Genomic DNA, 10,500 nt, shown 5'->3' on the forward strand with positions numbered 1-10,500 from the left:
TGATGAACAAGCATTTGAAGAATGTTAGATGTGTATAGAGAAAATGTTTATCACGTATACAAGAAATGCATACAAAATTGATCATCTATTCACAAAATTTAAACAAGCATTTAAAAAAATGTTGAAAAAGTATTTTTTAAATGTGAATCAAGTATTTAAAAAATGCTAAATATGTATAGAGAAAATGTTGACCATGTATTAAAAAAATGATGAATTTTTGTTCATGTATATAAAAATGTTAAGCAACCATTTGAAAAAAAGTTGAACAAGTATTTTAAAATGCTAATCAAGCATTTCCAAAATGTTAAATGTGTATATAAATAATGTTGACCTTGTATTAAGGAAATGATGAATTTTTTTGATCATGTATATAAAAATGTTATTGAAGCATTTGAAAAATGTTAAATGCGTATAGAAAAAATGTCGGTCATGTATTAATTTTTTTTCATGTATAGAAAAATATTAATCAAGCATTAAAAGAAAAGTTGAACAAGTATTTCAAAATTTTTAATCAAGCAATTGAAAAATATTAAAGGTGTATAGAGAAAATGTTGATCTTGTATTAAAAAAAGTTAATTTTGTATTGTAAGAATGTGAACGTGTATTGGAAAAATGTTGTTGACATATATAAAAAATGTGGAAAGAAACAAAATAATAAATAAAACCAAAAAAGAGACAAATTAAACCAAAGAAAATGAAAAAAAGAAACGGATGCAATTTTTTAAAAAAAAGATAAGAAAAAATAAAAGAAACAAAAGAAAAAAACTAAAGGAAGAAAACGAAGAAAGAAAAAAGAAAGGAAAAGAAAAGAATGAAAGAAATGGAGAATAAACAGTGAAAAAACAAGCATGTTTCGTGTTAAGAATAACCGCCCTGTGGCTAGTCGCACTTCCTGAATTAGGTGAGGCATGTGCCCTTGGCGAGGCCCCCGCGTCGCCCCCCCGCTCAGGCGACTCGGGTGGCTCCCCAACCCTAGCCGTCGCCGGGGCCTAGCCCATCTTTCTCCCTTCCTCCCGCCGCCGCCGGAGGACGCCGCCGGCTTGCGCCCGGAGGCCGACGGCGGTGGCGGGGGCTCTTCCTCCCTCCCGCGTCTCAGGGGTGGCGGGGCCCCAACATGCGTGGAGGTGCGGCCGATCTAGAAGCGACGACGTTGGCTTCGACGGCGGCGGCGGTCGGCCCTGCCTCGGGCCACGGGCGGCTGCTGCGGCGGCTGGCCTGGATCGGGCGGCGGCGTGATGCGGTCTTCGACGGCATGTCATCTGGCTTTAGATCGGCGACGGCGTCGAGGGCCTGGTGGCTGCTTGGCGGCACCCATGGCATATCTGTTCTGGCCGGTGTAGCTAGTGGTGGTGCTCATCTTCTTCGTCGGCGGTGGCCGGCCAGAGGCTTGGTGATCGGATCTCGAGATCCATCATCTAGTCCCGGCTGCGAGTTGGGGAGACATGGTTGCCGGTGAAAACCGAGCCGACGGCAGGCGATGGCGGCGTCCTACGCCGTTACCTTGATGAAGGCATCGTCGTGTAACTACTGTCGACCCACTCGTGCTGCTCCGGGGGAAACCGTAGGATCTGGTGTTCCAGATCGGACGATGGCGGCACTTCGGTGTCGTTTCTCTCTTGGGAGCATCGTTTGTGGAGCAGCGCTGGAAGTCAGAGGCAGGAAGTGGAGCGGCTTCATCTTGCACGGAGCTTCGGTGAGATGTCAAGTCATGCCTGACCGACAGGTGCTATGCTTTGTCATGCCTGGTCGGCAGGTGCTACGCACGACAGATCTTCCAAGGACTTCAAGCTGTGTCGACTGGTGGTACTTGGCAGCATGGCGCTGAGGTGTATCAGTGGCGACCGCGACGTGCTCAGCTGTTTGCGCACAGGGAGGTGATGCCGTTGGGCGCCGTGGTGGCGTCGACGATAGCTAGACCGAGCAAGGTTGATGCATCGGTACAATTCTGAAGATGGAGCGGTGGCAGTTGGCGGCGGTGGCCTCTGAGAGCACGCCGGACCAGTGTGTGTCCCAGACCCGACAAGTGGCTAGGTTGGAGTCTCAGGTCTTAGATGTTAGGCTTGGTTGCGATGTCTGTTTGGTATTAGGCCAGGCTATCTGCGCCCCTTTATCAACTAGATAGGTGTGCGGCAGTTTGTTGCTTAGACGGCGGCTTTAGTCTTACTGTTGTATGACTTTGTAAGGTCTTGTGAGAATAATTAATAAAGTGGCCGTATGCATCGCTCAGATGCAGAGGCCGGGGGTCATCCTCCTTTTCTAAAAAAAATGTGCCCTTCGGTGAGCAGTTAACCTTGCATGTGAGATGGGATGTGATTCGGTGATATTTACCTCCGATTGCCTCTCTTTGGTGCAGAGAATCAATCCCTTGTTCGTTCACACTCGTTGGTGCTGTGGTCTCGGAGATCAAAGATGGCATGTCGAATATTCTTTTTTCTCGGGTCAAGTTTATTCGTCGGCAGTCTAATGTTTTAGCTCATAATTTAGCTAAGTCTTGTTTGGGGTGTAATGGTCTTTGTGTTTTCACTTCTATTCCGGAATGTGTCCGAGAGACTATTTGTAATTATGTTGCTTGATTAATAAAGTGCCAATGTTTTCTAGAAAAAAAAGTGGCGAGTCGCACTTCTTGTGAACAGGGAGAGCAGGGTGCAAGACTTTCTATCGTCTCGCTTAATGCGATACATTGTCACCGCGTCCGACGCACCCACAGGCCTACAGTTGATGTGACACGACGAACCACGATCTTTTTGTTCCAGAGTAATGAAATCGGCGCTTCCTGGGCTTATTAATAGGCTTGGCAGGATGTGTAAGAAAGAAGGGCCTGGCGGTACGGTGGTGCCACCAGTCATTTGGGCCGCTTTGATTTTTGCTTGGACCACGCTTATCCTCGGAAAGAAAAAAACAAAACGCTATATAAGGTGCCATCGCTCGGTTCAAAGGGTTTCCTCTCGTCTGGATCTCAGCCGCCGCACCCGAAACACGCCCAGAGCGCCCTCCGGATCTGGCTGACGCACGAAGTGACTCAAAGCAAAGAGCGCGAAGGAGCGCCGTCCGGATCTGGCTGACGCACGAAGTGGCTCAAAGCAAAGATTGCGAAGAGCGCGAAGGATTTGCAGATACTCCGTAAAATCACTTTATGGAGTCTCTGCCAATTCTTCGTGTTCTTAACGTCTTTGCAGTTTATTGCGTATCTTCAATGATTGACATCGGTTTGGTACTTCGTATGTGAAGCTTTTTTGACATCTGTTTTATGAATTTTTGTGTTTTTGTGGTCTAGGTTTGGTCCATGGAGAATGAGTCAAGATAAGGCCGAAAGATTTTTGCTCGCAATGGTGTCTGCGCAAGTCCTAAATTTCTTTGGTCTCGTCGTTTCAGGTATGATAGGTAGTTTTTTTTTTGTGTGTGTAGAAATCCGCTTGTCATTCTTTACTCCCCCGATTCTAACTTGAAAGGGGATTTTGGATTTGGTATGCTGAACATTTTTTGACACTATTTTGTATCGAATGTTCTCCTATTGCCAGGGAAAAATTTGGTCATAGACCACACTTTACTTCCCTATTTGATGATTTGCTCCTTGTGTACCCGGGGCAAATCATCAAACCGGGAAGTAAAATGTGGCAAATGACAACCCCCCATGGGTGGGCTGAGTTTGTATCAACAATCTTCTCCTGCTATCAATTCCAAATAGCCGTTTAACATCTTAGCTATCCTTTTTCCCCCCTCAGTAATCGACCGATCCCACCAGAAGGTTGGACGCCGACCCGCATTGGATCCCTGTACAAAAGCAGCTGGCTAGAAAACGGGGGGACGAACAGAGCCTGCCTTGCAAAAAAGCCGCCGCCGCCCCCAGCCCTCAGCCCTCCCCCCTCCTCCTTCCTCGTGCCCGCCCACAGCAGCCGCTCCCGTGATGGCGAAGAAGCGAAGCTCCAACAAAGGAGGGCGACGGGGCAAGAGAGGTGGTGCCGCCAATGCTGGTGCCCCGCGTCGTTTTGTGGTACCCATCTCCCCACGTCTTCTCTTGTTTTGTCCGGTGCTCTGATTTGATTTGTTTTATCAACTGAACCCTGATCGACGATTTTATCTCCTGTGTCTGTCCTGTACCTATATCCCGCCTGGTTGAGGTTTTGATCCTTGTATTAGTTTAAGGTCCGAACAGTTGTGCCATATGCATGCAAGGTGTTTGGATTCTTGTGTGCATGCAACCTATTCGGCGGTTTGCGCCTTTGCTGTTTGGCAGTGTGCGCGCGCCCAGTCTAGTCAACTATTTCATTCATTTAAAATTTAAATGAACCACAGATTTCTGGACGAACAGGTAGAATTGGCCATCTGAGCAATACGGCTCAGTCAACTGAACATGACAATTTGGCATTCTTGTTTTCCATGCTAGTGATCCATGGCAACAGGAATGGTGACAAGTGACAACACTTGTGTTTGCCATGCACGCATGTACCATGCTGCCCCCCTTCCCTTTATAGTACTACAATGCATTGTTTTACAATGTACACCAGTGTCAAAAACGCTCTTATATTATGGGACGGAGGGAGTACCAATCTTTTTTGCCCGGCTTTATTCCACCCTAAATATGATAGAAGAAAAGAGGGTCCTAGTAGCAGTAAAGAGTCAAACTAAAGAACATTTCGGTCGTGGTGTTTAAGTTCGAGTCGACCCCTGCGTGGTACAAATATTTCCAAGTGACTGCAGCGATTTGGTTGTTTATGGTTTTTGGCTCAAAAGAGCCAACATTGCTATTTTGCTAGTCATATAACACAGGGACTCATGTTTGCTGGATAAAACTGGTACATTTTGTCATTTACACAACACTATTGTTTTTCCTGGATGAGAAGGATATATATTTTTTATCAACTGAACCTTGTTCGACAATTGCTTCCCTGTGTCCGGTACTATCACCCCTGTGTTTGAGGATTTGATCCTTGCTAGTTTAACTTCCCAACAGAAGTGGCACATGCATGTAAGGTGTTTGGCTTGGACTGTTTCATCCATTTAGAATAGAATGAACCACACATTTCTAGCGACAGGTATAATTGTCCATCTAAACAAGACGGCTCGGTCAACTGAACATTCTTGTTTTCCACGCCAGTCATCCATGGTAACAGGAATGCTGATAAGTGATAACACTTGTGTATGCCACATGTACCATGCTTTCCTTCCTTTATACTAGTACTACAAATCATTGTCTGCCTGTCTTCATTCCAGCCTAAATGTGATAGAAGAAAAGAGTCAAACTAAAGAACATTTCGGTCATGGTGTTGCATACCATCACGTTTAAGTGTGAGTCGACGCCTATGTGGTGTGCATATTTGCAAGTGGCTGCCGTGTGTTTGTTGGTTTATGCTTTGGCTCAACAGAGCCAACACTGCTAGTAATATAGCACAGGGACTCACTATTGTTTGCCGGATAAAATTGGTACATTTACACAACACTTTTGTTTTTCCTGGGTGTGCACTGATCAGTTTCCCGAAAAACATATTAATGTGCACTCACTATTTTTCTTGTGCACATAACACTTGTTTTTCCTGGTGTGTTGGTGGTACATCAGAGTACATAGATTCTCCTGGTTACATGGTTGAAAACTTGTTGTTCTTTTTTTCTTTTTCAGTTCAACGAGCAAAAGAAGTTTGACGTTCCTCCAAGCTGCAAAAGTGATGACCCTGAGGTAAACAGATTGAACAACAGCTTGGCTGTCTACTACGGGACCATGGCAACCTGCAGGGAGAACGTGCACGCTCTGCTGGTGGAAGAGCTCCAGGACAGTAACGTGGGTCTGAAACAAGCTGAGGCAAGATACGAGGGAATGAAGGTGACCGCGCACAGGATGATGGCACAAATTACAGATAGGCAGGGCAAGCCGGTGCCTTTCCCTTCCCACTTTAACCATGCCGTGAAGCTGTAGATTAGTTGGAAGTATGAATGAGGTGAGAACGGTACGAGAATTCTGTTCCGTAGACTGTTAACTTGGGAGTAGACTATTAACTTGGGAGTATGGATGACCGGAGAGGAATTCTGTTCTGTAGACTGGTTGCATTTGAACTTTCAGCATTTCTAGAGAACCAATATGATTGGATTTTGTGATATAAAATTCGGCAAGTCTGGTTGGATTCTCGATTGGTTGTTTTTGCCGGCACTCTTTCCACTCTGAAAATACTACCGCATATATCTCCCTTGTTCATACGGGCATTTCCAGGATCGTCCGGATGGTCTACCCAGATGACTAAACGGAGAGCGTTTTCTTCCGGCTTCGGCTGAATCGTCCGGACTCCGCCCTGGACGTCGGAGGCTGCTCTTTGCTCAGCCGCTATTTCAAAAGAGAAGAATTCACTATAGATTCTATTACTTGTGCTGACGCCAGCTTGAGTCCCTGTGGTTATAAATACCTGAAATATAGTCACCAAACGTGCGCTAAGGGGTTATCTACGGTTCATTATACGGTTTTATGTATGTATTCGCTGATCTGGCCTTGGTCAACCTGTGCCACGCGTGCGCTGACTGCCATGTCCTCTCGTCCGCCTGAATACGCAGGAAAGCAGGGGTATTTTTACAAAAACGCCAGAGAACAAAACAGATCATGGTGGGACGTGACGACGAGATCGACGCGCGGTTTGCATCCTCTGCCGCCGGAGAAAGAACTGCGTGGCCCTTGTCGCCCTGAAGACCCTAGATAATCCTCCCCATGGCCACGGCTAGGCTGCGATCCCCGTCGGCGTTCACCATACGTGGGGTCCTCCTCCGTCACTACTCCGCGAGACCCGCCATCGCCGGCGAGCCCCCGCACGCCGTCTCGGGTTCCTCCCCACCACCTCCTGCCCCAGTGGTCGCCCCCGGTCCCGGTGTGACAATGGCTAGATTTGATCCGCGTGGTGCTGCGTAGCTTCGAGCTGAGGCGTGTGACGCGATTCTGCCGCGTGGTGGTCGCTCTCCTAGTGCGATTAGGTGTTACGATTAGTGAATCGCTCTTCCTGCTCCCGATGGCCATGACCGCCGGCCAGACTGGAGCTGCAGCCGAGGCGCCGACGCCGTGCCGGAACCCAGCCGTGCTCGGCTCAATGGAGAACTTCAGCCAGTGGAAGGAAGCCAAGCCCCACACCGCCGTGACCAAGGATTCAGAGGAGGAGAACTTGGTCACGCTCTCCGACCCAGTGACGGCCCTGGCCATAAAGCAAGAAAAGCCGGCGGTGAGCTCGGACTACACCCGACTCGCTCTGGACGACCATGTCCTCCGCCACATGGCCCTCCGTGCGTGCAGAAGGCCCGCCTCACGCTCCGGAGGTCCTCGTCGACGATTGCATGGTCCACCCTCGTGAAGTTCCGGTGGTTGCCGCCGCCGGCTGTCCGCCTCCGCCCCCATGCTGCTTCGCTGAGGCTGCTTTCCCTCGGTCTAGTGGACGATGTTGTTGCTGCTTCTGCCGTCATCCTCTCCTGCATCTCTTCGCCGACGCACCCTCCCATGCTGCTGCCGTCGCCCCTGCTCGACATGGCCCAGGCCATCTTCCCTTATGCTGCTTGCCCCAATATGATAGATTTTCCTGATTTCACTCCAAGAATCCTGGCTCTCCCTGACGTTGAGTTCATAATTGAACACCGTTGTGCAGTGGAAGTACTGACATGTTACAGAGTTCAAGACACTTCCAGTTTCCAATTGATTTATGATTCACTAGTAAAAAATTATGTTCTGAACTCTGCAGCCAAGTGAAGCAAAAGGAAATTGCTAAGCAAACTAGTCTATGTGCCTTTATCCGAACTGAATGAGAAATTTGAGTTCAGAGAAAAGATGGCTCTGCATCTTCTATGCAACTGAAGTGAGAAATTTTTTACGGCCGGCCCTGGCCAACGCGACGGGTGCTCCTGCCCTCGCAGCCGCCGCCACAAGAGCACTGTCGGCGCTGTCGCGCGGGTCACCGCCGGCTCGGACAACGCCCGGCCTCCGCACGTCACCGACGCCGGCGCATGATTGGAGACCAGCACCACGTGCGGTTGCCGACCAAGAGAGGCAGCAGGTCGATGCAACTAGCTGAAGTCGAGTCGCACGATGAGGTCGTGCCCGATGGGAGCATGCGCGTCCTCGGCGTCGCTATCCTACCACTCCCTCCACAACGTCCCGACGAGAATGGTGCAGAACCATCATGGTCGACCGCAGCGTCCTGTTCGTCGGGTCGTCTCCTCCTCGAGTACGCCGAAGGCGTCGCTGGACTCGCTTCGCCATGCGGCCATGGAGCTCCCGCTGCTCGCCAAGCACAACTCGGACTACCGGATTCGCATCGCGGCGTCCGGAGCGGTGCGGCCGCTCGTCGCGCTGCTGTCGCACCGTGCAGTTGCTGCAGGAGCTCGGGGTCACCGCGCTGCTCAACCTGTCAATCTGCGACGAGAACAAGGCCATCATGGTCGAGGCCGGCGCGATACGGCCGCTCGTGCGCGCGCTCAAGTCCGTTGCATCGCCCGCGGCCAGGGAGAGCGCCGCGTGCGCTCTGCTCCGCCTCTCCCAGCTCGACAGCGCCGCCGCCGCAGCCGTCGACCACGCGGGCGCTATCCTGCTATTGGTATCCCTCCTCAAGACCGGCGGGGCGCGCCGGAAAAAGGACGAGGCGCCTCGGCTGCGGCTCCTGTCTGGCCGGTGGTCATGGCCATTGGGAGCAGGAATGAGCATGTTGGCGGCGTCGTTTCAGCGCTGGTAGTCGCCGGCGCCGATGAGCGTGTGCATCTCATCGATGAACAATATGATCTTGCCGCCGGAGGCCTCGGCCCACCTGATGACGCCCTTCATGCGCTCCTCTAACATACCGCGCCACTACGTCCCAGCCACCATTTAATAACTGGCAGTTTTGCAAAAAAGAAAAAAAATCCTGCCTGCATGCATATTCGAGCGAGCTGAGTACATGTGGCAGTCAATGCACATTTGGCATCGGTTGACTAAAGCCAGCTCAGCACATACGTACACAAAACCATATAATGGACCATAGATGACCCCTAGAGCAAGTTTGGTGACTGTATTTCGGGTATTTGTAACCACATGGACTAAAGCTAGCGCCAGCGCAAGTAATAGGACATGTAGTGAATTTTTCTCATTTCAAAATGCACCCCCCAGATGTCCGGACTCCTCTGCGTAGCTGTTCTGTGTTGACCCAGCCAGATCATTCGGGCAGGTCACCTAGTGCACCAAACGACTCTATTTGCCTTGTGCTATAAATTCCGGGAGAATATCCGGTGCACCGAACTCACGTTGCATATTTTAAATGTTTATAAGAAAATCTGAGAAAAAATTAGCACATTCACATAACATTAATTTAGGTTATCACAAAATTTCAAGTCAAAATTCGAAACATAGCTCGGAAAACAAAAATGACGTTCAACATTGTATAGTACATGAATTGAAGACCTCAGCTGGAGGATTCCATCTACCCGCACCCCCCGCGTCGCCCCCGCTCGGGCGACTCGGGCGGGACGCAACCCTAGCCGCCGGGGCTCCCCGTCCTTCTACCCCTCCCTCCGTTGCCGCCGAAGGACGCCGCCGGCCTATAGCCCGGGGGCTGACGGCGGTGGCGGGGGCCTTCCCTCTCTCCTGCACCATGGGGGCGGTGCGGAGCCCCGCGGTGTGTGGAGGCACGGCCGATCTGGCCTTGGTAGCATGGCGGGCCTGCCTTCCGGCGGCGGCGCGGCGGCCGCCTCGGCCTAGGGTGGATGGTGGCGGGCGCGGCGGCTGGCCCTGCTTCGGGCAGCGGCCTTGGCTGCGTTCGACGGCGGCGGCCGGGTCGGCGGCGATGGACCATCTGACCTCGGTTCGGCGGTGGCGGCATGGAGGGCCTGGTGGTTGGGTCGGCGCCATGTGTGGTTTGCCCTCCGGACAGATCTGATCTGGCCGGTGCGACCTGCTCAATGTGCGGCGGCTCAGATCGCCGGCATCCCGTGCACACGATGCTTGATGGAGGTTCCTCGAGCGGATCCGGGTGAAAACCTAGTTCTCAGCTTGATGCCAAGACCGGCGTTGGCGGCACTCTTTTGTGTCATTACCTTCTTGAAGGCATCGCCGTGGAGAAGCTCCAGACCTCTATCCGCTACCTCCGGGGGAAACCCTAAATCAGTAGATCAGATGACGGCGGCGCGTTGGTGTCGTTTCCTCCTTGGGGGCGTCATTCTTGGAGGCGTACACGGGTTCGAGGGACCAGTGGACGGCTTTTTTGGTGGAGCGGTGCTTCATCCTACACATTGATGACGACGGATCTCGGCGACGTGGTGCAGTGGAGACTCGGCGCCCGATGCGCGGTGCTGGACTCGCGCAGGAGGAGGTTGCTGTCTGGCGTCATGGTGGCGTCGATGGCAGAGTGGCCTGATAAGGTAGAAGCCTCAATATCTGCTCTGAAGACGGACTAGTGGAAGATGGCGGCGACGACACATGTGAGTGCGTCAGACCAATTTATGCCTCAGACCCGGTATGTGGCTCGACTGGGGCTTTTGGCTTTTGATGATAGGCTTAGGTGAGTGGACTGGGTATTT

The 10,500-nt window shown here is 51.0% G+C and overlaps 2 protein-coding genes across 3 annotated transcripts; both read left to right on the top strand.

Moving 5' to 3' along the window:
• Positions 1–2,422: 2,422 nt before the first annotated feature.
• LOC109759820 (uncharacterized) lies at positions 2,423–6,117 on the top strand. 2 transcript variants are annotated; one of them, XM_040394426.3, is made up of 3 exons: positions 2,781–3,372; positions 3,723–3,991; positions 5,615–6,117. In XM_040394426.3, exons 2-3 carry the CDS (start codon positions 3,905–3,907, stop codon positions 5,906–5,908), a joined length of 381 nt encoding a protein of 126 aa, XP_040250360.1. In that variant the 5' UTR covers positions 2,781–3,372; positions 3,723–3,904; the 3' UTR covers positions 5,909–6,117. The 2 variants fall into 2 exon arrangements, 1 of the variants encoding a protein (XP_040250360.1); XR_002232199.3 differs by lacking the exon at positions 3,723–3,991 and having other exon boundaries at positions 2,423–3,372.
• Positions 6,118–8,041: 1,924 nt separating this feature from the next.
• Positions 8,042–8,684, top strand: LOC141026960 (U-box domain-containing protein 8-like). The gene is made up of 2 exons (XM_073503856.1): positions 8,042–8,287; positions 8,334–8,684. Exons 1-2 carry the CDS (start codon positions 8,042–8,044, stop codon positions 8,682–8,684), a joined length of 597 nt encoding a protein of 198 aa, XP_073359957.1.
• Positions 8,685–10,500: the final 1,816 nt, after the last annotated feature.

The sequence above is a fragment of the Aegilops tauschii genome, chromosome 7 (assembly GCF_002575655.3).
Source record: "Aegilops tauschii subsp. strangulata cultivar AL8/78 chromosome 7, Aet v6.0, whole genome shotgun sequence".
NCBI lineage: Eukaryota > Viridiplantae > Streptophyta > Magnoliopsida > Poales > Poaceae > Aegilops > Aegilops tauschii.

What these genes read in the sequence shown, in the direction of transcription:
- LOC141026960 (XM_073503856.1), top strand. Translation starts at nt 8,042, where the DNA reads ATGAGGTCGTGCCCGATGGGAGCATGCGCGTCCTCGGCGTCGCTATCC. An exon ending in GCATCGCGGCGTCCGGAGCG is followed by an intron (nt 8,288 to 8,333) that starts GTGCGGCCGCTC and finishes CAGTTGCTGCAG; the next exon opens with GAGCTCGGGGTCACCGCGCT.
- LOC109759820 (XM_040394426.3), top strand. Translation starts at nt 3,905, where the DNA reads ATGGCGAAGAAGCGAAGCTCCAACAAAGGAGGGCGACGGGGCAAGAGA. An exon ending in GTGCCCCGCGTCGTTTTGTG is followed by an intron (nt 3,992 to 5,614) that starts GTACCCATCTCC and finishes TTTCTTTTTCAG; the next exon opens with TTCAACGAGCAAAAGAAGTT.